Source organism: Mesoplodon bidens, assembly GCF_964165515.1.
Source record: "Mesoplodon bidens genome assembly, chromosome: 8".
Lineage (NCBI taxonomy): Eukaryota > Metazoa > Chordata > Mammalia > Artiodactyla > Ziphiidae > Mesoplodon > Mesoplodon bidens.
In genome coordinates this window covers 20411521-20438106 of record NC_138165.1, presented here as the reverse complement: position 1 = coordinate 20438106, position 26586 = coordinate 20411521, and the positions used below count along the sequence as shown (strand labels likewise).

At 35.2% G+C, this 26586-nt stretch overlaps 1 protein-coding gene across 8 annotated transcripts in view; it reads right to left on the bottom strand.

The window, feature by feature from the left end:
* SESTD1 (SEC14 and spectrin domain containing 1) overlaps window positions 1-26586 on the bottom strand; it is a 140256-nt gene that overhangs the window by 90794 nt on the left and 22876 nt on the right. For all 8 annotated transcript variants that reach the window (XM_081241861.1, XM_081241860.1, XM_081241864.1 and 5 more), the window contains one exon: window positions 2366-2457. In XM_081241861.1, the coding sequence (XP_081097987.1) occupies window positions 2366-2420 (55 nt within the window). In that variant the 5' untranslated portion in view covers window positions 2421-2457. The remainder of the gene's footprint in view (window positions 1-2365; window positions 2458-26586) is intronic.

Below are 26586 nucleotides of genomic sequence, written 5' to 3'. Positions count from 1 at the left end.
TGGAATGCACTTACATTTCATGGATGTTCAAGTTCTCTTCGATTTTCCATAAGCATTAAAATATTACTACTTTTATACACACACAGCTTCTTTGAAAGCTTCCCACATGATTGATTTTCACACTGAAGTCCATCTTTTGATCCAACCAACATTTATGGCAATTTTAGAAACTTAAAAGCCAGCAAACACTAAAGCAAACAATTTTATATTATCTCTATCACTAAAAACTTAAAGGACTGAATTGAAAAAAAATGATTCCTATGAATAACATGGATGCAATTCACAAGGTACCAACCATAAATGATCTTTTATCAGATTAACCATGTAAATTACTGATAGTCAACCACTTTGTTTAATCTCAATAAATGGTAATTTCAAATGGTTCAACTTAATCGATAATCAATAGTGACTTCAACTGCAAATGTTGTTTTGTTTAGAATACAGGTTTGTTTTTTTTTTAATAGACTGCAACCATGGTTTTCAAACTGTATCCGCTGAATGATTTTGTTGGTTTGAGAAGTTTTTCTCTATTATTAAAAAAGTTTGAAAATTACTGGTTGAAATAATTAACGGTCAAGAGCAAGTCAAGAGGAATTGGGTTCAGAGAAGTCTCATTTTCTCCTCAAAAATCGCTAAGCCCTGCATTAAACCAAACTGCAAAAAGGTTCATATCTGAACTGCAGCACTCTGACCCACTGTGAAATTGTCTGCAGAGCACAGGTCTAACATACAGGATTACATTTAACCTCATGCCCTCAGCTTTCACTAAGGAACAATAAAATAATCACCAGTGTAGATGCAAAAGAAGGCAGATGTCAAGAAGAAAAAGACTTTCAAGATAGGTATGGTCACCAGGGTCAAATGCTGCACAGAGACAAGTAAAATAAGAATGCAAAAATGTCACTGATAAAGATTTTTTAAAAATAGTAATATCCACTCTTGGCAACAGTATGGGCAAACTGGCTTTTTTTTTTAATTGAAGTATAGTTGATTTACAGTGCTTCAGATGTACAGCAAAGTGATTCAGTTATACACATACATATATATCTATTCTCTTTCAGATTCTTTTCCATTATAGGTTATTACAAAATATTGAATATAGTTCCCTGTGCTATACAGTAGGTCCTTGTTGTTTATATATTTCATATTTAGTAGTGTTTATCTGTTAATCCTAAATTCCAAATTTATCCCTCCCCTCTTTCCCTTTTGGTAACCATAAGTTTGTTTTCTATGTCTGTGGGCCTATTTCTATTTTCAAACATGCATTTTCATACACTGGTGGGAGAAACAACAATTGACACAATATTCTTATAGGGCAATCTGACAAAACCTTTACATGTAAATGTAAATTCTCTTTAATACTTCCAGTTGTAGGAATTTATACTGCTGGACTTGTACAAAATGCACAAACTGTGAATAAGAACGTTTCCTACAATACCATTCATATCATAAAAAAACAGAGAGAAAACGTTAAGTGTCAACTGGTAAGGGAAGAAGTTTTTTTAAAAAAGAAAACACATATTAAATAAAGAACTAATATTACTGGTGGAATTCAATATCTTATTTTCTCCTTTATAATGTACACTAGAAAAACATGCCAATTTACAGAGAGATACAATATACACTGAAAGGGACATTAGTAGCCTAAATATCAAGACAATTCTGATAGGACAATTCTGATAGGATGAGAGAGAAAAAGCAAGATAATATAACTTAAATAATCGTCAATAGGTGGGTCACAGTACCTATTCTAAAGCATGTGCAAATTTACTCAATGGTCCAAAATTCCAGAAAATTGCTATACCCAGCGTCACCACTGCTTTCACACTAGTAACATATCTCGAAGCTTCTCTTTGACTCTTCTTAGTCAATGAAGACTTTGGGTTAATAATGGAAGGTAAATTCAAGCCTTATAACCAAATTCGAGCAGTAAAATGTGAAAACCATGTAATTTATATTTCATAACTCCCCCTCATAGGAAGATGGAAGACAAAAGCTAGGATGGGATAACACAAAAATGAATTACTCTATATTTCAGAAACAATACTTTAGATGCTGATTAGTCAATTATTCTCTGCCTGTATTAATTATTTCATTTTTATATGAGAAATGAGATGTCATGACATCTACCTTGTAGAGGTCATTTAATCAAATTACAGAACAGAATAAAAACTGGCTGCCAAGCACCAACAGTGACAGAGTTGGCTTGCACCGCTATCCATTCTGAGTAAAAGGTATCTCAGAAATACCTTTAAAACAAAACCTTCAGAGAAAAATGAAATGCCTTTCTGCCAAACTTATCAAAGAAAAAAAGATTAAACAAATTTATACATCAAACACTTCCAATTTTAAGAAGAAAACATACCTGAAAGGAAGGCTAGTTTTTTCTTCAGAATGGGTAATATTACTGAGGCCTCCATTTTACTCCAGTAAACTTCCTTCAGTAAATTTTCCTTTCTGAAAACACAGAAAGTTAAATGTCAACTACACGATAATAATTACTCTATGAAATATATACAGGCATACCTCATTTTATTATACTTCACTATATTGTGTTGTTTACAAATTGAAGGCTTGTGGCAACCCTGCATTGAGCAAGTCTACTGCTCATTTTTCCACCAGCATTTGCTCATTTCGTGTTTCTGCATCACATTTTGGTATATCTTGCAATATTTCAAACTTTCTATTATTATATTTGTTATGGTGGTCTGTGATCAGTTATCCTTGATGTTACCACTGCAAAAAGGTTACAACCCACTGAAGGCTCAGATGATGGTTAGCATTTTTTAGCAATAAAATATTTTTAATTTAAGGTATGTACATTGTTTTTTTAGACATAATGTTATTGCACACTTAACAGACTACAGTATTACATAAACATAACTTTTATTTGTACTGGGAAACCAAAAAATTCATGTGACTTGCTTTATTGCAGTATTTACTGTGGTAGTCTGCAACTGAGCCAGCAGTATCTCTGAGGTATGCCTATACTTAATGGCTTTCGCAGGGTTTCTCAATCTCAGAATTACAGACATTTTGAGTCAGATTATTTATTTTTTTCTGTAAGGAGTTGTCCCATGCCTTGTAGAATATTTAGCAGCATCCCTGGCCTCTACCCACTAGAATTACTAATACCATTCTCCCTTCCCAGTTGTGACAACCAAATGTCTCTAGACACTGCCAAATATCCTCTGGCAGGCAAAAATCACAGCTAGTTGAGAATCCCTGGCTTAACTGTTTTTTGGAGCAATGCTCTTGGGCTAGAATAGTGCCTGGTACATAGCAGTAACTCAATAAATTATTTGTTGAATAAAGGAATGAATCAATTAATCAAACTTGCAATATTCTATTACTCTCCTTATTATTTATGCAGCTTAATTCCAAATATCTGATTCTTTCAGATCCACTATTAAATGGCTTTCTCTCACTTCTCATATTTTTGCTTCCCCATAACACATGATAACTCACCTTATCCTCATGTTTACCTCAAGTTATTTCCCAATACACTATTTCAATTTTTGTCCTCACTGTTAACTGTCTCTATCTCTCCACATTTTATATTTTAAATTTGCCAGGGAAAAATCTGATTAACCTAGTTATCTTTTTGTACCAAGCCATAATTCACTGATCTTGGTTTAGTTTTTTAGTGTCCACTCAGGTACCCCCAGGGGTTATGGAAAATACAAAATGGGACTATTCATACAGCAAGGGCTAAGAGCAAGACAGTTTCCTTTAAATGGGAGCTTTGGCATGGCAGGCATCTGTACGCTTGGCCAGCCCAATATATCATCAAAGCAGGATTTTAAGAAAAGCAGGACCTTCAAAACAAAACAGAACAAGAAAATCAAAGGTTCAATTATATTAGCCACCTAAACTTAATTTCATGTCTGAGAGAGTATTCTCCATCACATTTATCCCTCCTTCCCTTTTCCTACATCCGCGTACCATCCTATATAGTGACAGTTCCTTGGAGGACACTATAAAATTGCATTGCATTTAGTGAAAGTATACTCTTTCATAAACAGCCTCCTCTTTTTTTTATTGAGCTATAACTGACATAGAAAATTATATTAGTTTCAGGTGTACAGTATGATTTGATACTTGTATGTATTGTGAAATGATCACCACAGTAAATCTAGTTAACATCCACTACTATAAATAGTTGCAAACGTTCTTTTCCTATGATGAGAACTGTTAAGACTTACTCTCTCAGGTCTTTCAAATATGCAATACAGTGTTATTAACTACAGTAATCAGAAAGCACACTCTCTTGAAAATAATTTTCCAGCAGAGCAGAAAATGTGACTCTATATTACTTATTCAGCAAATACTTGCTATGAACCTATCCCATTTCAAGCACTGTGCTTTCAGCTGGAGCTAAAAACTCAAGTCACAGCCTTGCCCTGAAAAAAATGTAGTCTTTTGAAAAAAATCCCAGATTACTTGGAAAAAAAAAGATGTAGTCTTATTACTTGTCAGATAATGACTACACAAGCAAGACTACTTAAAGAAGTATATTATTTTACAGCTTTTGTATATACAACTAAAAAAATCACTACTATTTGTATATATCTACAAAAGAAAACATGTTGTCAAAGTAAATATGATATGTTCTCTTCAAGTTTTATCCTTGAATATTTGTTTGCAATTTGTTCATTCAGTTTTGTTCTACATCAGCCCAGGCTAACATACAATTAGTAGGAAGAATGAGGGAAAAGCTCATGTTTTACATGTTTAACCTAAAATAGTAGCACTTCATGTTTCCAGATCAGTATCTTGACCTGATGAGTTTTTTCTCCAGCACTACAAGAACCAGACAGTTCAGACTCATGGCTAGGCTCCCTTCTCTGGTGACCAGCTTGTCAAAGACCAGATGTAAAAGTCTGATAATGATGATTAAGCAAGTTAACATTTACCAAGTGTTTACTACAAGGCATACATTGTTCTAAATGATTTACTTATATTAATTTAATTACTCCTTGCAACATTTCTATGATAACTACTATTATTAACCCCATTTTATAGAAAAGTAAAATGGGGCTGAGAGAGGTTAAATGTGGCCCAACATCTCAAAGCTAGTAAGTGGGGAAGTTAGGATTCACACCCAGGCAATCTGGTTCCAGTAATGATGTTCTCATGTCACATGATCAGCTTACCAATAAAACAGCCCTGAAAATATCCAGTGACATCTGGCCAATTGAACAAGATGGAGTTCTAGCTTTTGCATTATCGGTGCAAATGTCAACACAGTGAAAGGGGCATTACTAAGAATTATTATTAAAATAGTTTTGAACTCACAGACCCCCCGAAACCTAGTAACAAGAGAACTGCTGATCTAGGCTGTCAATGGGATGCTTCAGACAACTTCTCAACTGCCTTTGTGTCCTTCCTATTTTCTGAGCCTATTTCTCCATCGTTCTCATAAATTCTGAGTTATATACATCTTTCTAATGAACCCCTTTCTGCTTAAGTTTTAGCTAGAGCAGCCTTCTCTTTTAGTCAATGGAGAAACTTGGTACAGGAAGCAAAACTGCAATTCAGGGTTTGGTAGGTCATATCTGCAATCACTCAGCGCCGCTGCTTCTTCTTTGTAGGTTTTTTTTTCCCCCAATCTGTTGCCATTTATTCTGAATGAAAATGTCCATCAATACACTGAGGGTTAAGCCTTGCCACAATAAAACCTAATTAACCAGTATCCAAGAAAAAAGAACCTCTGGAATTCCTAAGGCATAAGAAATGATAGCTGCAGGTAACCCTTTGAATAATATCTGTGTTATCTAAGCTTTGCAAGTCAGGTTATCAATTTTATGCCAGCAAGTGCCAAATTTTTCACCACTGTGTTTTCCACATACTTAAAGTGCAAAAGGGAGACAGTTTCAATCTCTGGTCTAGATTTACCTTGGCAAACTATAGTACCCAGAAGCAATCTTACATTTCATCACTGTCTCCTGAGACACAGATGCTCTTTCCAAACTTTCCATGACTTCACAAAACCACCTCAGCATGGCAAAATACTAATTTTTTTTAATCCAACAGCCTTTTTCTTTAAGAACATTTTGAAAGTGATGAAAAAGTAATTTAAAGTAATGAGAAATATAGATTTTTGGCTGTGCGGGCCAATATCAAATGAATTGATGAATAAAATGTGAAGCAGTCAAGAGATGAAAGCTGTAATGTTTACTCTTTATATCTTCCTCCCTTCTACAGTCTCCTTTACATCAATCTCTTTCATTGTTATCATAAAAGAGATGGGTAATAAAAAGTAATGATTACTGTACTACTAGTTCCAATTAAATGTGGTTTTGCAAAAGTCATTTGTTTTACATTTTTCAAGTCATTAGCACAGCCATAAGAAACAAAAGTCTGCCAATTTCTAGTTATATAGTTCATAGAATAAAATAATGTACAAAACACACAAAATAAAGAGAAAATCCTTCAAAAGACAATACAACCATTCACTACCATCACCACAATAAATGTTAAATAACATGAGGTATCTGCTCATGCTCTTCTCCAGTGGGTAGATATAGATCATTATTTTTCACAAGAAGCTTATTCAACCTAAATATATCTGAGTGAATTATATTCTCAAACAAGGAATGAAGTCAGTGGCAGACATATACCTGATATGAATCAATGGAAAGTGACAAGGAAAACACATTTTTCAAAAAATGGCAGAAAATTCAACAATTCACAACATGCTTAACACAAACATGTCATATTTCATATATGGCTATTTAAAATGATCTATTTTAAGTCACAATTTATAATACATAAAAGAGGCAGAAAGCCAGACTTTATAGCAGGTGAAGTGCCTTGGAAACTGGTGAACATAAAGGAAAATGTGCAACCATGACTGCATGTTGCTTTCAGCCAAAAGCAAGAAACAGCAAAGTAAATAAACATCGTTCCTAGGTGCAAAATAAACCCTACCTAAAAACAGAATCCTACGTTAGGGATGATGAATTCTGAGAAATTCTGAAAAATGTAAGGAGACTAGGTTTCAACTGATATTTGTATCTATCTTCTAGTTTGAACATCTTTCTCAAGATCTTGAAGAGTTAAAAGAGGAAAACTGGGGTAACTAAGTAGTTAGAGACCAAGTCCTATTTATCTTTACATTTATTTACTCATTCATTCACTCATTTAACAAATCTACAATAAGCACCTACTAGATCGAGTCAAGGCAAGGCGCTGGATATATTTGGCATTCAAAAAATATCTGATTAAAAAAATCTGATTAATGAATGGATAAGTGAACGAACAAATGAACAAACATATGAGACCAACAGTAAAGTGAAACACATACCCTAGGAAACCTAATGTTATCACAGCTACCTGACAGTCAACACCTTGTGGTGTGATCATAGACCACCTGTGCATACTTTTCCTTCAAAGCGGCTCCTCCCAGCTCCTTCTACTGGGACACTCTCCCACAGATCCAGCCGCTACGTAAATCACTGGATGCCAGAGGAAGGCAGGTCTATGATGATGGTAAGGGGGACCTCAATGGGTGCTACCAATGGGCAGCCATTAGAGGGCAGCAGAGGATGTGTTTAAGGAGCAGGAAAAGAGAACTGCAGGCCTTTTAATCAAGACAGGGCAAATTACACTTCATAAGAGACTGTAATTGATGATGTGAGTGGGTACACTGGAACTCCTCCCTCAATAAGTATAAATCAACCAGTTTATTTGGAAAATTTAGTTAGATTCTTCAAAGAGGCATTTTTAACAACCAGTGAAAACCCATTAAGATAGCCTAAGGCTAACTAAATCATCTCTAATGAGTCTACATCATGTAGACACATAATGGCAATGAACACAATCAGAATGCATGCTCCTCAGCCCTGCATTTTCAGAAGAAATACTAGAGCTGTCCTTAAATTCAGATTAGAAATACCTTCAACTATTGTGACAGAGCAAGAGCAACCTAGGTGAAAACAAACAAGCACACATAGGTACTCACTACTACCTAACTGGGCTCATCACACTATGTATCCATATATAAAACTATGCAGAAATAAACATTATTCAACGTTAGGAAAACATATCAGTAAAGCAGATCAACAGTTGAAAATATCTGTCATTTTTTTTATTATTGTAGGTGCCGGCATATGATGACTAATCTGGTTTTACAATAACATTGACAGTTCTAAATGAAAGAAAACCAATCCTTTTGGACAGACTTTAAATGAAAATGATAAAATAATTATTAACTTTCATCAAAATACAGATCTATCCAAAACAGTAATTCTTCTAAATAAAATTGAAAGCTGAAATATCAAGTATTTTACAGATGCATCAGGACCTAGTTTATTCAGTGAGGGAGGGAGGAAGGAAACAGAAAGTTCTGAGGTTTCTATGAAAATATAATCTACCTTGAAAGACAAGAAAATTCTGTATTAAAGGTCCAATGGGACATGAAAAGTCCTACACTGTATTTAAAAGTCAAAAATTCAAAAGCTTATGGTAATGATAGCCTACCACTTAAAAACCCTTTTCAAAAACAACATAAGCCAACTACCCCTACATCACCCTCCCTGTCCTGCCCCCTCTCCACAGGAGCCAGACACCAATATCTACAAAGTCAAAGGGAAGTCAGTTCTTTAAGGATTTCCCCACCTCTCTAGCTAGTCTACCAAACCCTTAGCAGCGGCAAACTTTCATTTTTGAAGGTCCAGTTTCAAGAAGTCCTTTACTCCATGACTTTTTCAAATCTTTGGCTTTTCTTGTCTGTGTTAATTTATAGATAAATCCTCCTTCACCAAAAGTGGGGCAGCAAAAGGAAAAAGGAATATTGCTTTAGAGAAGTGAATCAGGCTGATGGAATTCCAATAAGGTAAAGGTATTTCTGGCATCCCCAGCTATAGAGTACCCTATAGCTAGAGCTTCTTCACCTGCAGTCAGAGCTCTCTGAGGTGAGCTCTCTTCCTGCACGGCTTCTGCATCTGAGTATTGCACTCCAAGAAGCCTGGACCGCTTCCTTCCCCAGGGCAATGGATGTGTCCACTGAGTTCCCCTGCCCGGGTACAGGTCTTCCTCCATTATCAGGGGAAGCACGTGATAACTTTACAAACTCATGGTCTTATTTCTAGATCCCAACCTCTCTTGACCTGCTGTAGGTGTCTCCTCCCTTCCTCTTTATCTCACAATTTCTCTGGGTCATCACTAAACCTGTTCTCTACTGACCTTTATCCTAGAAAGAAATGTTCCTCCTCTGCACTTGGCAAAGACATACATGCCTTTCATTGAGCTAATCTCAGGCTAAATCTAATTCAGACATACAATAGTCTAACGGATTTGAACAGAAGTTCATATGTATCATCAAGTTCCTAATTCTAAATAACTGGCATACAAATTAATTTTTAGTACCAAATTGTTTATACGTTGGATACCACACATATACAAAAGAGTACTTTTGTTCAAATGAAATAATATATATAAAAAACATGAATTAAGACTTTGGCACTATTAAGTTTTTTTGTTTATATAATGAAAATATTTGGTATATACCAAACACCACACTGGAAAAAAAGTTAAAAATATAGTACAAAAGAAAGTTTAAAAAATTTAAGTTAACTAAAGAGACAGAAAACTGCTCAAAAAAAAAAGGAAATTATTATGGCATTACCCAAGCAGTTGAAGCCAGTGGAACATGTGAAAGTTGTCTTCCATCAGATTAAAAGTCCATTAAAAAAGCCCATGTATATTATAATGTATTTTTGAGGTAAAACTACAAAAACAATACTGAACATACTGCAAATCCTTTAACTTGTTCAGTAACTAAAATGTCGTATCACAATCACATGGAACAAAGTAATATAAGACATACGGAAAACTGTGAACCAGCACCTGTTATCCCTCAAAAGGATTGTTAGCAATACTAGATATCTTTCCCAAGCAAAGTTCTCCCCCACTGAAGACCTTTCTGCCATGGGATTCTGTTCCAAAGAGCTGTTCTCCCTGAAAGGCAGTCTGGTGCAGTGGTAAACATCATGGTCTTAGTTAGAGCCAGGGTGTGACTCTGAGGCAGCCACTTACTAGCTAGGTGGTTTGGGCAATTCCTTTACTTTCTTTTATGGGCATAATCACCGAACCCACAGGACCCAGGATTAGGTGAGCTAATGTATGTATAGTCTTTAGTATACTCCAGAATGTTAAACACTCAATAAATGGTACCTATTATTAGCAGCTAAATTTTCCTTCCTCCACCAATTACTAGCTTACTACCACTGATTCTCCACGAAGGCCACAGCCAAAGCATTCCCACTAAGGCCTTCTTGCTCCAACAAACTAAAATGAGCACAAACATATTACACATAGCTTAATATATCCTGGCATTTTTTATGTTCCAAGAATATTATTTCATCCTCAGAACAACATATAATTATATTAATATCCCCATTTTTTCTGATGAGAAGACTGAGGCACAGAGAAATTAAATAATTTGCCCAAGGTCATACAGAAATTAATAGATTTATAAGCAGGGACTTAGAACCATGGAGAGCATCTACTTCAATTTTTTCATTTTATTAATAAGGAAACTGTCTTAGTACATTTGGGCTGTTATAATAAAAATATCATAGGTTGAATGGCTTATAAACAACAGAAGTTTACTTCTCACATTTCCGTTCAGGCTGCTACAATGAAAATACCATAAAGTGGGTGTCTTATAAATAAAAGAAATTTATTTCCCACAGTTCTGGAGGCTGGGAAGTCCAAGATGAAGGCACAGGTCCACACAGGGACCCACTTCCTGGTCCTCAGAGAGCCATCTTCTACATGTGTCCTTACATGGTAGTAGGGCAAGGGAGCTCTCCAGGGTCTCAATACTAATCACCTCCTAAGGCCCCATCCAAACACCATCAACTGGGGATTAGTTTTCAACATATGAATTCTGGGGGGATACAAATATTCAATCTAGAGCAGAAACAGATCTACAGACATAGATTTACCCTTCTAAGGCCACAAAGCACGTGAGTACTAACATGAAACTCAGACTCCTAAAACCCTGCACAGAGCTCCTCTCCACTATATTGTCACATAATAAAATCAAAATTAAAAACACATGAATAAAAGAGAACCAATATTTCTACATATGTTAATAATTTTTTAAAACAATTATGTCCCCGTGAAAACTTACACACAAATGTTCATAGCAGTATTAGTCAAAACACTAAAGACATGGAAACAACCAAATGTCCGTCAATTCTGAATGGATAAACAAAACATGGCACATCCACATAATAGAATATTACTTAGCAATAAAAAGGAATGAAATATAGATACATGGTACGACATGGATGAACCTTGAAATGTTATGCTAAGTGAAAGAAGCCAGACACAAAAAGTCACAAATTGTATGACTCCATTTATATGAAATATCCAAAAGAGGCAAATCTATAGAGACAAAGTAAATTAGTGGTTGCCTAGAGGTGGGGTAAGTATGGGGAATGACTGGTAATGGGCAGAGGATTCTTTTTTGAGGTGATGGAAATGCTGTGAAATCAAACTGTGGTGATGATGCTGTAAATCTATTTTAAAAAATCACTGAATTGTACACTTAGATTGGGTAAGTTTTATGGCTATAAATTTTACCTCAATAAAGCTAACAAAAAATAATTTAAAAAACAAAAAACAGAATTGCTCATTTTGTAAATCAGGAAAATCTGCATGAAAGTGATGAGCACTTTAAGTATTAAAAAATAAAAACTAAAGATGTGTAAGCAGTATGTTCCAGAAAGTCTGTACAATGAAGTGCATATGCTAAGCATTTTATCCCCTGACTTCCACTATAATTAGAACACACTACTATGAAAGAACTTCAGCTGTAAAGACAAATATCCTTCAACATTGTACATTCTGGATGGAGTAAGATAAGAAAAAAGATTAAATGGATTAAACAGAGGGAAGAAAGGAGAGTATAAGCAATAATACTGATACCACTTTTATGTTCACAGTTGCCTGAACTATCACTTTAGGTAAACCGGCATTTAGATTTGCTTTTTATTTTTAACCTATATGGAGATCTATAAATAATGGTCTTATCTCAGGGTATCTGAAAGTTTTCATACCAACACACGTAAAAATATCCAAGATTTAAGTAAAGGTTAAATATTTATTGCTTTCAACAGTATCAAATGTCTTAAAACAAACTGTTTACTTTTGAGAAAAGTGTAAAATATACCTTTGAATTAAAATAATACTAAGACTTTTCGGCATTCCCTAAAACTCAAAGGCTTAGAGGATCACTGAATGCAAATCACTTTGAAACATCACCTACACTAAAAGGTGGAATGTGAAATTAGTTATCTGTACATTTCCTTATACCTCCAAATAAAATAAAAACAATGACTAATATTATTGAGAATGTTCTATATACAAAGCAGTATCCTAATCACTTCATGTTCATTGCTTCATTTATAACTCACAACTATCCTATGAGGCTAGAATTACTGTTATTACCATTTAACAGCTAAGGAAACTGAGGCTAAGTGAGATGAAGAGAGGTTAACGTGCCCAAGGTCATGCAGTTAAAAAAGAAGCAAAACTGGCATTTAAACCTAAGGTTGAGTCCAAGGCTTAAGTGACATTACTTCTCATGCTCTTGTTTAACACAGTGACCTGTATTATGATATGAATAATAAAGGTCTTTAACATCTCTCAAATAGAATTGTTCATTTTTTCAGATGTAATGACAGTAAGGTTATATTTATTAAAAAGAGTACATTATCTTTTAGTGACAGATACTTTAATATTTACAAACAAAATATGTCTGGGATCTGCATCAATAATGGGGAGGGGGAACATACATGAAATAGGATTGGTCACACTGACAACTGTTGAAAGTAGACAGATGATGGGTGAACAGTGGTTCATTTTACTACTCTCTCTGCTCTTGTATGTCTGAAAATGTCCATGATTAAATTAAGAAAACTGAGTCTGTAAACATACCAATACTGTAAAAGAGGAAGCTACAATCCTTTACTTTTTTTACATTTAGCAATATTTTATTTCAAAATCAAGAAAAAACAGGAAACAGACCACATACAATTTTTTTTAATATTCACATATTCACCAACATATCCCAAAGCTCTTTATGTAGAAAGATCTGAGTATTTGGTCCCCACGTAAAATTGCTGAGGAGGAGGAGACCAATTCTGACACACAAAATAACCAGAAGATAAAAAGAAGCAGATAGGCAGGCAGAATCCCTGCTTTCACCGCTGCGTTGGCACTGGAGACTTTTGTTTCCTGTCCCTTTAGTTTTTTCTCACTTTGTAACTGGAGTCATTTTCTCAGCAGTCTCCCTCTCACTTTCATACTCTTTTATATATCACTATATCATACTCTTTTATAAGAAATTAAATTACTAAGAAAAGCAAAAGCTTATGTCCACAACAGGCATTCACTGTGATGTAGTGGCTGGTTAGAAGACAGGAAGATCTCTTAGGTGGAAGACTCAATTAATACCATACTGTTTGACTCAGAAAAGAAAGAGAGTCCAAAGGTTTTGCATGTAACACATATTAACACTTAAGAGCATGTTCCAATTTAATAACAATTTGTTTTACCTATACAGTCAACAGAGCCAAAAAAGTTATTTCTGAAATCTTAAGTAGGTGTTAGCTCAGTCATTTAAATGCATCCACTTGTTTGCCCAGGACAAAGCCTGGCACATGACCAATGCACAATAAATATTCATTGAATAAAATCCCTTCTCACAATCCTGCCAGCTTTCTCGTTTAAGTGCCACTGGGCAGAATAATTAGGAAGAAGGAGAAGAAGAAAGGGAAAAACAATCAGATAATTTTAAATTTGACAAAGCACTATGAAAAGAGCATGCATTTACTCTGAGGAGAATATTAAATTACATAGTTCAGGGACCTTTATTGAAACATCTTGGGACCTGGCCCATCGGGATCATGAATGAAGAGAGGCATTTTATAAAGCCTTCTTTATGCTGAGCCAACTCTAAATTTTGGCTTTTAGAAATGGCTTATTTAACTTTACTACATTTATAGCCTAAGTGAGTTTTCATTATCTATTTTCAACACTTGGAAAAAGTCACTATTTAAATGAACACTTTTTTCATTTTCTGAAATTGCACCTTCACTTTTATTACAGCATTCACCATCAGCCCCTCCTCCACCTCACTTTCTCATTTTAATATCTATAAATACTTTCCAGTTCCTAGTTCTTTCTTGCAATATTTAGACGGCTCCTGATCCTAGCACCCACAGTCTCACTTGTCAGGTCATCTGATCTGTAGAATCCACAAAACAACCACAGAGGAAACTTTGGGATTCCTCTGGACAGCCAAAAAGAAGCTTTTGACAGCAAGTATTTTGAATAATTGAAGCAATATCATGTCTGCCATCAACTAATCCTATATTTTGGAAGGGAGACTATGGCAACAGCAATTAGAAAGAATACTACTTTTTTATTGGAACACACTACATACAAAATCAAATTTTTTTAAGTGAGAAACTGTTTACTTTACAGAAAAATGATTTAAGTTTAAAAGGGCTTTCTTGAAGTGGCCCCTGCTTCTAGTACAAAGCATACCAGGTTAGGTAGGAGGCAACAAAGCAACACTTCCCATTTTTAATGACTTCTGTACTGTTTGTGGAAGCCCTGAAAATAAGCAGAGGCAGAAGGGTATCATAATTAAGAACTAGAGTCAGACTGACCTGGGGTCAAATCCTAACTCTGCCCCTTATCAGCTGTGTGACCTTAAGCAGGTTGCTTTACCTCTCACCCTGGTTTTAGTACCTAAGAGGGCCCAGCTGCCATTCTGTGTAGGGTGAAATCCCAGCTTTCAATAAATCCCATTTTAGCTTAAGCTCATTACACTGGCTTCAATGCTTAAAATTAAAGGGACTAAAAATAAGACAATCATCCTTCCTGAACTCCATCCTTAAGATCCTCCCCGCTCCCAGGAATCTTCCTTGATATCGATATCTATCAACCAACCACTGAAGCAAATGGAGAGGCACACAATCCTTTCACCTACCAAAGGTAGGTACTCTGCTACAGGAGGTACTCTGCTACAGTAATGGAGGAGGGTACTCTTAAATTAGTATTCTCATAAGTCCCTAAAACATCAGCCTTGCTCACATAAATGCAGAGGCATGAGCAATTTTCATCTCTATAAAACTACTACAAAATTAAATCAGAACAATTACACTGATGAAAAATACCCCCCAAATCGATAACAAAGCAGAAAACGTTAATAAACATTCCAAACTCAATTGTATCTCCTTAAATACAAATTTGGTATATGAAAAAACACGTTGGATCACAAACTTAAAAATGAAAAACAGAACGAACAAAAGCTAACAGAACTGAAAAAAAAGAGGTGAATGAAAAAGATAAAATTCTATCAGAATTGAAGACCAAATTGCAAGGTGCTCAAGAAAAAATTCAAATAAAAACTTAAAAAAAGACACTGAAGAAAACAGTAAAAGAACCAAGAGGATGAAAATGAAATAATGAAGTAAAAATAGAAGGTTTCTGAAACGGAAGATAGACAAAGAAGATATAATTATGTGTAACTAGAGTCCCCATAGAAGAAAAACAAAACATTAGAATATTTAAAACTACAATCCAAAAAAAGCTTTTCAGAAACAAAAGGCCCAATAATACATATTAAAAGGATCCAGTAGGTAGAAGGGAAAACTGACCTGCTACAATAAACTCTAAGACATATCCTAATGAAACTATTAGACTTTAAAAATAAAAGGGAAAATAAAACCGAGCAAAAGGGTCAAATAACTTATAAGGGCAAGAAAATTAAGACTGGCAACAGATTTCTCAAAAGTGACATAAAAAGCGAGGGCACACTGTAAGCAAGGAAAAAAAGTGTGAACCAAGCTGTCCTTCCAGTATCAAGGCTATAGAAAAACAACTTTACATATGCAAGAACTTAGGGAAAACTGTGCCCACAAGCTCTTCTTAAGGAATCTACTAAAAGTTGAGATATATCTACCAGTAGGTGACTGAGAAACCTCAGCAAAAGACTGATGGTGAGGATTTAACACATTTAACTGTAGAACTAAGAGCAAAACAAAGTTGCAGTTAAGTTTGAAGAGAAAGTAGACATAATTCAACTAAAAACATGGGAGGTGAGAGAAAAAGATCCCAAAATAAACTCATTGATTGTTCAAACAGCAATAGGTAAGAATCAAAGCACACCATTAAAAACTAAAATAAAGGATAGTAGAAAGTTAAACAAGAAAACAAGGAAGAGGGCATTTTAAAAAGGCATAAGTACACAAGTAGCTACTATAACAAAAACAAAAAACAGTAACTCCAAAATACCCAAAGAAATTTTTTAAAGGGAAGTGCAAAGAAAGCACATCACAAAGAAACAAAGAAAAATATAACATAATGCATATAGTAGTATATATATAACATAAAATGACAAAACTGAGATTGAGCTCAACAGTCATTAACAGAAAATGATTTTTTAATACAGCTTATTAAAAAAGACCTAATTAAATGCTGTATGCAAGAGATAACCTAAGAAAGGAGGGGCAAGATAGGGGTAGGGGATTAAGAGGTACAAACTACTATGTATAAAATAAGCTACATAGCACAGGGAGATCAGCTCGGTGGTTTGTGACCACCTAGAGGGGTGGGATAGGGAGGGTGGGAGGGAGAGAGACGCAAGAGGGAAGATGTATGGGAACATATGTATATGTATAACAGATTCACTTTGTTATAAAGCAGAAACTAACACACCACTGTAAAGCAATTATACTCCAATAAAGATGTTAAAAAAAAAAAAAGCTACAAGGACATACTGTACAACACAGGGAATATAGCCAATATTTTATAACAACTAAAAATGGAATATAACCTTTAAAAATTGTGAACCACTATGTTGTACACCTGAAACATATAATATTGTACATCAACTATACCTCAATTAAAAAAAAGATAACCTAAAACAAGGTAAATCAAAAAGACTAAAAATTAAAGAGATAGGTAAAAGCATATCTAAGCAAATAAAAACAGTAAACAAAAAGCAGGAGTAGTGATCCTGATACACAAGAATTCAAGTCAAAAAAGCATTAAATGTGACAAAGAGAAGCAACATTTAATGTTAACAGCCATATTACACAATGAAGATATAATACTTAAGAATACTTATGCTTCAAATACCACAGCAATTACCTTTAAAGGCAGAAACTACAAGGGATGCAAAGACTCAGAAAAACAACTTTAGTAATATGTAAGACTAACACACACTCATGAACTTAACTGAGAATATAAACAACTTACATAACATAAAAAGGTAAATCTTATATATCAAACTTTATACCCCAATAATAAAAACTCCTCCTCAAGTGGACCTGAATACTGACCAAAAATATGGGGGTGGAGAGGGATCATATGTAGGTCTTAAAGAAAGCAACAGTATATTTCATGAAGTAGAAATAATGCAAAGGCTGATCACAGGTCTAATAAAATTAGACATCACTAACAGAATCAAAAATACAAGGGCATTCTACTCCGAAGTTTTTAAATTGTCTACTATTAAACAACTTGACTTACACAAGTAAGTATAAACCAAAATTACAGATTTTCTAAAAAATGATACATTTAATGTATTGAAAAGAGGAGAATCTGTACATCTGAAAATTTATATCAATAATAAAAATAAATTCCTAATTCAAAAAGAACAAAATAAACAAAGGAAAACACAAGCATGGAAATAATAAAGATTAAAAAAGAAATTAATGAGGTAGAGAATTTCTAAAAATTTATCTAATTCACAAATCAAAATCTTAGACTTTTTTAAATTAAGAAAACAGACAGGGTTAATCCAGAAAAAACAAAAGGAGAAAACATAAATATACAAAATAAGGGGGAAGATACACTTTCAACAATATAAACACAAATATTATGCAAGATTATTCATTGCAGTATTACCTGTTATTGAAAAATACAATTAGAAATAACGTGAATGTCCAAAGTGTAAGAACAGTTGAATAAACAGTTGGTATAGCCACACAGTGGAGCACTATACAGCTCTAAAAATGAACGGAGATCCCTATGAAATAATATAGATATCCAGTACACATAGACAAGTGGAAAAAGCAACGTGCAAAAGAATGCCTGCAGTGTGCTACTTTTTGTGTAGTAAAAAAGAGGAAAGAAGAATATATATAGGTACATGCTCATCTTGTGCAAAGAGAAACAAAAGATAAAAGAGAAACTTAGACTAATTGCCTATGGGAAGTAGGAGAGAATGGATGGAAAGGATGGGGGACTGGAAAAGCAGTAGAAGACATGGGAGGGATGACTAACATTTCTCTTTCTGTATAGTTCTAAATTTTGGAACTATGTGAATGTTAAAATAACATTTATCAAAAATAACAAAATTAACGATGAGAGAAAAAAAAGAACCCTAAAAAAGAAATCAAACAGAAAGAAATGTCTCTAATGGCATTTCAAATGACAAACACAATTACACTAAAGAGGAAAGGGGGAGGGGAGAACTAACCCAAGTAACTTTTGAACACAGTATTTTTAATAATACTCTCAGGATATAAACAAACACATGACATTGTAAAGCAACTATACCCCAATTAAGGAAAAAAAACCAGGAAACTAAATAAACACTGAATTCCAATAAATGTTTTGTTTTGTTTTTCACAGTGTTAAAGATTAGCAATTCTGAATTACTTTCTGTGTATTCTAGGGTTGAGCAAATAAATAAGTAAACTGTGGATAATGGGAGCCGGAGTTCTCATGGTCAAAGAAGAGAGTTACAAATATGTAAAGTGGGGAGGGAGGCTACAATGAGCCCCATAAAGATGGCTGAAGAAAAGTAATATGCACTCATAGTTTTCACTTAATATAGGTGTATGTGTATCCCCTAGCTCCGCCCACTGAGCAGGCTCTGATGGTTGATTTTATGTGTCAGTTGGCCCAGAGTGACCAGATGTTTGATTAAACATGATTCTGAATGTTTCTGCAAGGATGTTTTTAGATATGACTATAACATAATCATATGTAACATATATACATATAACATAATCATATGGAGGGCAGCTTGCCCTCCATATCATGGGTGGGCCTCATCCAAACAGATGAAGGCCTGAACAGAACAAAGAGACTGACCTGACCCTCCCCAAATGTGAAAGAATTCTCCAAGTAGACTGCCTTCAGACTTAATCTGCAATATCGGCTCTTCTTGCCTGATGGCCTTGGAACATTGGTTCAATGGACCATCAAACATTAGTTCTCCCTGGGTCTCTAGACTGCCAGCTCACCCTGCAGATTAGACTTGCCAGTCTAATCACATGAGCCAATTCCTTACAATAAATCTCCTTATACATATTTCCTATTGGTTCGTTTCTCTGGAAAATCCTAACTGATACAAGGTTCTAAAAATCAATGGCCTCTCAGTAGCAACGAGCACAGTGCCTAGATCTTGATTTCTAAATACTACTGCCACTAAAATGAATCAGGGCTCCTTGAAAAAATGGCAGATTCCAACACTGGGTAGGGAAAGTACAAAAGAACTCTGAAACACCTTGTTGCCAGAACAGAAGGAAGTGCTCAAAGATTTATGAGTACGTGTCAAAAGTACACAATGATTCAGGTAAAAATTATTATTGTGTGTTAAAACTATTAGGCAAAATTTTAGGAGAAACAGGATATTTGCAGAGTTTCAAAGTATTTCCCCAAAAGACACCTATTAATTACAAAGGGAAAAAAAGTAATTTTATAGGGGAAAAACCTGGAGGACACTACCATACCAGGTGATAAGAATTTCCATCACCAGTAATGAAACAGTAGTATGGACCTTCAGATATGATACACTGATACACTTTTGTAGTATTCCAGCCAAAAATGCATAACCTAAATCTAATCAGCAGGAAACACCAGACAGACCCAAATGGTGGAATATTTCTACAAAATAATTAAACTGTAGTCTTCAAAAATTTTTTGTCAAGAAACACAAAGACCAAGGAAGTGTTCCAGATTAAAGGAGATTAAAGAGATACAGCAATTAAAAGTAACAAATGATCCTAGACTGAACCCTATACCCGGAAAAAAATTTTTTTTCTCTTTTACTCAAAAGGACATTAGGAAATTCAGCAAAATTTTAATTAAGCTGATTTAGTGTTCTATCAATGTTAATTTCCCAATTTTGATGACTGTACTGTGGTTATATAAGAAAATACCCTTGTTTTTTGGAATGTGTAAACTGAAGGGTTTAGGAGCAAAGGACAATAATTTAGCAAATTACTCTCAAATGGTTCAGAAAAAAATATTTATTTATTGTTTTATGAAGAGCGACTGTGGTAAAAAGTTAACATTTGGGGAATCTGGGGTGAAGAAGAGTATAGGGGAATTCTCTGAATTATCTCTGCAACTTTTCTGTAAGTCTGAAATTATTTCAATATTTTTAAATTAGGTAAAATTACAGTAGTATCTGATAATAAGCTTTCCTACATTATTCCCCTACAATATTTGTGCACCCACACACACATATTATAAAAACCAAAGCCAAAAACCTAAGAGAGGTTTTTCTTTTCCTATACCCTCTATACAAATGGTTACATAACCTGCTGACTCTATCTTCTTCTCTTCAACAGCACTATTGATTCAATTACTGTATAATTTCTAAACGATTTCCTGACTCCAGACTCTCCAGTTTCACACACTTGCAAAATTAACCACCTCACTACTCCACTTTAAAACCTTTAATGGTCTCCATGGCAACCCTTTTACAAGACTTAAGTCTTCTCCAGATCATGCCCTTTCCGCTCTACTTCATGCCCTTCTCATCAGGAAGAAAGCAATTGCAGTTCTCTGAACCTGCAATGCTCTTGCATTGCTTGTGCTCTGGCATATGCTATCTATGCTGAAATATCCTTATCTATCCAGTCAAAGAAATTCCTATTTATTCTTTAAACCTTATCTTAGCTTCACCTTCTCTGTGAAACCTTCCCTAACACAATACACAACGTGAGGGTGAGTAACCATTCTCTCCCTCCTTAGTGCTACTATTTTATCTTATACTATCTCTATTACACTTATCACACAGTGTAAGTCCCATTTTAAGGTGAATGGGGATTCACTGACAGAGGGACCAAGTCATATTTATTTTTGGAATTACTTAGAATACAATAGGTCCTCAAGGGTAGAAAATGTTAGGAAAGTCTTTATCTACATGATGAAAAAATAAAAGCTAAAACAAAATGAAAATATAATTTTAAGACTGATGTACCTTTCACAGGGAGATGACATATGCTTTTGCTTCTTATTTAATATAAGTTAGAACAAGCCCTAGACTTAATATTTTGCACTCATCTTTGGAAAACAAATAATCTGATGCAGTTTTCCAGTTTTTTATTTTCTGTAGTTTATTAAGAACACTGTTGTTCACAGCCAAGTTATGAACTGGGACTAAAATAAACTTATGTATATGAAATAATACAAAACCAAAAGTAGTTTTACTTTATAATACTTAAGTTCAAGAATCATCTTTTTGCTCTAAGTGCTTTAAATGCAGTAATTCCTGATTTAAACTCAATTCTACAAAAATCTAATCACTGCTTAATCTTATTTTTCTTGATATAAAACTAAGCCAATTATATAATTTTCTATCAGAAAGAAATTTAAAGGAAAATATTACAAATGGTTCACTTGCCCTCCTTTCCAATATATACATTACAGGGATAAATAAAATTATTTTCTCATCTTAAGAAATGGATCCTTAAATTATTAATCACATAACAATACATGTGAAAGATTCCATGAAGAAAATGCTATTACATACAAATATGCAAAATCATAACTGTTATTGATGTCTTCTATACCTCACCCCCCCTGGTTTTCCTGATGGCTTTCTGATGGTCACTTTATCTTAAACTTTTTGGGGGACCTAGCATGTGACCGACCCTTGTTTGCCTTGCCCTTCCTACATGTTTCTTTCATAACCTATATTTCCAAGTATAAAGTTTAGCATCTAGTAAAAGTATATGCAATTATACTCTCATAAAGATGTTAAAAAAAAAGTATATGCTCCAGAAAGTCAGGGACTGAGCCAATTTTACTATTATGCAACTGCTCCTTCCCTACAAGTGCCAAGTACAGTGTCTAGAGCATAGAAAGAGCTCAATAAATGTAATAAATGTAAGACAAATAAATGGCTGAGTTAGTCTGGAGATATTTTAAGTGGTAAATTTTCACAAAGATTTAATTTATTTTCTTTAGGAATAAGGAAAGTAATTATTTTCCATAAGAAGCACTGGTAATCAGACATGTGTGCCAAAAATGGCAATAGGCATACCTTCAGTAGCATAGAGAATACATTCAAAATTTCCCCTCAGTGTTTGGGAGTACAGAGACTTCCCCTAGCCCTGTTCACCAGACAAAAGAGTCCATGGGAGTTGGCACCTTTATTTCCTACCAGAAGGACCAAGATACAGCCATGGTAAATAAAGTTTGAAATGAATCTATACATATAATGATACTAATAAGTCTCTAGAAAACTGTTGGCATAATGAAAACTAATGTCTTCTCTTGATTTTCCCTTAGGTATCCTAGAATCATTAATTAAATTCCTTCAAAATTCTTAGAATCCATTAAAATATATATTAAATAAAACATTATTTAGAAAAACAGATCTGACAAGTATTAATACTAATTTGACAATGAGCCAATAACTTTGTCACTGTCATTCATTAAAATTAGCATAATATAAAGTATCAGTTCTTTTGCAGTAGTGCCCTCAGTCATGCCAGTTCCTGTATGAAACTAGAAACTTATTACTTAATAAATTACTAACTGTAGGAAAAAAGTCAGTGTCATTTTATAATTCTTTCTGTATCTTGCTTATAGAGGTCATACATAATACAGTAAACTGAGTAAGTGTCCCTAAAATAAAGAACGAACTAGAGCACCTAATTTCTTCTTCCTCAGAGGAAAGGCTTTGTTGTCACAAAAGTTAATTGAATTCTTGTGTTTGATCCTATTTCTTTTCTCTACATTCTCTATTAACTGACCTCTTTTTCTTTTTCTTCCTTTGACTTGCCTTTCTTTCCTTAGCTGTAACCACTTTTATTATTGAAACTAAAAGTCCTGTTAACCTTTTTAGTCAAACATACTAACTACCTAGATGTCAAATGTCTACACCAATTTTAACATAAGACATTCAATAGTGCTATACTTACTAATCACTACCAACGTCTGATTTCTCTGCTCTAGTGGCAAATTCCTTGTTTACAACTAGTTAAGATACTATATTCTTTCTATGTATCTTAAGTGTTTGACAAAAAACACTCAAGGTCAGTCTACTTTAAATGGACTGTATAACAGGCTGCTTCATTATCTTACTGTTCCTACAACCATCTTTTTAAAAAATCAATAAAATAAAATAAGTTTAAAGAATTAAAATAAATCTTTGAAAAAATCTTAGTAATTTTAAGTGCCTAAAGAAATATTTTCACAAAATGTTGTCTTCTCTTTGCAAACCAAATCATATTTCATATAACATACAACATGGTTTTTAAACATCTGCTAAGGTAAAAACTGAAAGACAAAGTTCAAAGCTGCACAGCTGGAAGCATCCTGGGACAAAACTTTAAAAGTGACTGAAATCACTGGTGTTCACTTATATTTTTTAATAATCTGATTCTAGACCAGTGGTTCTCAACCCAGCTATGTATTAGAATCACTTGGGGAGCTTTTAAAAAACATCCACTCCAGGCTAACTGAATCAGAATCTCTAGAGTCTGGACCTAGGCAAAAGAATTGTTTCAGAGCTACCCAACTGACCATAATATGCAGTTAGGATTCCAAACCACTGGCTGCGTCTTTATAATTATTAACACAGACTAAAATACTAAGGCATCATTTAGCACTAATAGCATTTTATTCTGAAAGAACTGTCATTCAACTAAATGTAAATCTTTAAATTACCTAACAGTATTCCAACATTTAAGTCGATTATTCAACAAAGAGTAGGTCCTCCACAATCATTTGTTGGTGATGTAGATATTTTAACAATTAAAATTACAACAATCCCTGACTTTAGAAGGAATATGTAATTATTATAATACAGAATGTATTATTTTGACATTTTACAATAATTGCAGCTTCAAATCCTCTGGAACAACTGATGATGCAGTCAGTCACCAGTTAAGGTGATGCATCACCTTAAGATGAAGGACTGGGGCATTTCAGGCCAAAGAACAAATTGGTGAAGACCATGGTACACAGACAATAGGAGTACAGAATCTATTTATAACAGAGGGGAAAATTCAGTATGATGGTGTGACGGAGACAAACAGGAGTAGTCGGAAATGGGAAGAAAAGCGAAGATTGTGCACAGACTGAGAAGGTCTCTGACAGACTAAGAAACTTAGACATTCATCTACAGGCAATAGAGAGTCATTGGAGGTTTTTAAAAAGGAATGACAGGATGTTCTACTTCCAAGATGATTCAGTAAAGGTACTTCACCCTATTCCTCCCACTAAGTGCAACTGAAAGCCCTAGACATTACACATAAAATAAACATAAGAAGTCTGTGAAAGGTGGACAGACGAAGGCAAACGCTTAGGAACCTCAAGACCTGAGCAACAAGTCAGTGGTGAGATCCCTGGGTTTTCTTTTTGCCTCGTGTATCTCAGACTTGCAGCTGAAAACCTGGCCACACCAAGAGGCAAAGACAGGGACTTCCCTGGTAGCGCAGTGGTTAAGAATCTGCCTGTCAATGCAGGGGACAGGGGTTCCAACCCTGGTCCAGGAAGATCCCACATGCTGCAGAGCAACTAAGCCCATGTGCCCCAACTACTGAGCCTGAGCTCTAGAGCCCGTGAGCCACAACTACTGAGCCTGCATGCCACAACTACTGAAGCCCATGCACCTAGAGCCCGTGCTCCACAACAAGAGAAGCCCCTGCTTGATGCAATTAGAGAAAGCCCATGCACAGCAATGAAGACCCAACGCAGCCAAAAATAAATACATAAATAAATAGATTTATTTAAAAAAAAGAGGGCTTCCCTGGTGGCGCAGTGGTTGAGAGTCCGCCTGCCGATGCAGGGGACACGGGTTCGTGCCCCGGTCCGGGAAGATCCCACATGCCGCGGAGCGGCTGGGTCCGTGAGCCATGGCCGCTGAGCCTGCGCGTCCGGAGCCTGTGCTCCGCAACGGGAGAGGCCACAACAGTGAGAGGCCCGCGTACCGCAAAAAAATAAAAAATAATAAATAAATAAATAAATAAATAAATAAATAAATAAATAAATAAATAAATGAATGAATAAATAAATAAATAAATAAATAAAAATAAAAAAAAGAGGCAAAGACAAAAAGGCCCCAACAAAAGCTTGGTCTCTTTAGCCAAAAGACCAGGTAGGGACAGTCCAGCAAGGCAGAAAACTTTTAGACAATAACAGTCCTACTCTAGCTAAACACTACACAAAAAAACGTGACCCCGGGCTTCCCTGGTGGCACAGTGGTTTAGAGTCCGCCTGCCAATGCAGGGTTCATGCCCTGGTCCGGGAAGATCCCACATGCCACGGAGCGGTTAGGCCCATGAGCCATGGCCGCTGAGCCTGCACGTCCGGAGCCTGTGCTCCACAACGGGAGAGGCTACAACAGTGAGAGGCCCGCGTACAACAACAACAAAAAAACCGTGACCCCATTCTCATCCATGCCAACAAAGGCTGAATGGGGAGCCTAGACTTCCACCCTCACAAGGTTATAATGAGGCATACCCAGCAGAGTGGTGTCATAGAAGGCCAAGGAGGAATTCAAGGCTTTCATCTGATAATGAGCCCCCACGTTCCAGTACTCCCCCATCCTTGTGTCAGTGGAGGCCACGTGGAACGCTGTTAGAATTATCTGACAAAGATCTTAAAGCAGCCATAATGAAAATGCTTCAATGAGCAATTATGCTCAAAAGTAATGAAAACACAGAAAGCCTCAAAAACGAAACAGAAAATCTCAGCAAAGAAATACAAGATATAAAGAAGGACCAAATGGAAATTTTAGAACTGAAAAATACAATAACTGAATAAAAAAGCTCAGTAGATGGACTCAAAACAGAATGGTGGGGACAAAGGAAAGAATCAGTGAACTAGAAGAGAAAGAGCAGAAATTAATAAAGAAAGAAAGCAGAGTGAAAAATAAATGAAGGGATCCTCAGAGACCTGCTAGACTACAACAAAAGATCTAATATTTTTGTCACTGGAGTCCCAGAAAAAAAGAAAAAGGGACAGGGGGTGACTGAAATAGTACTTGAAGAAATATGGCAAGAGACATAAACCTATAGGTTCAAGAAGCTGAGTGAACCCTAAACCGGATAAATGTAAAGAAATCTATACCAAGTCACATCATAATTAAACTTTTGAAAACTTAGGACAAAGAAAGCATTCAGGAAAAAACCAAAACCTTCCCTGCAAGGAAAAAACAACTCAAATGACAGTGATTTCTCATCAGAAACCATGCAGGCCAGAAGCAGCCATGGCTGCTGAGCCTGCATGTCTGGAGCCTGTGCTCCGCAATGGGAGAGGGCACAACAGTGAGAGGCCCGCGTACCGCAAAAAAAAAAAAAA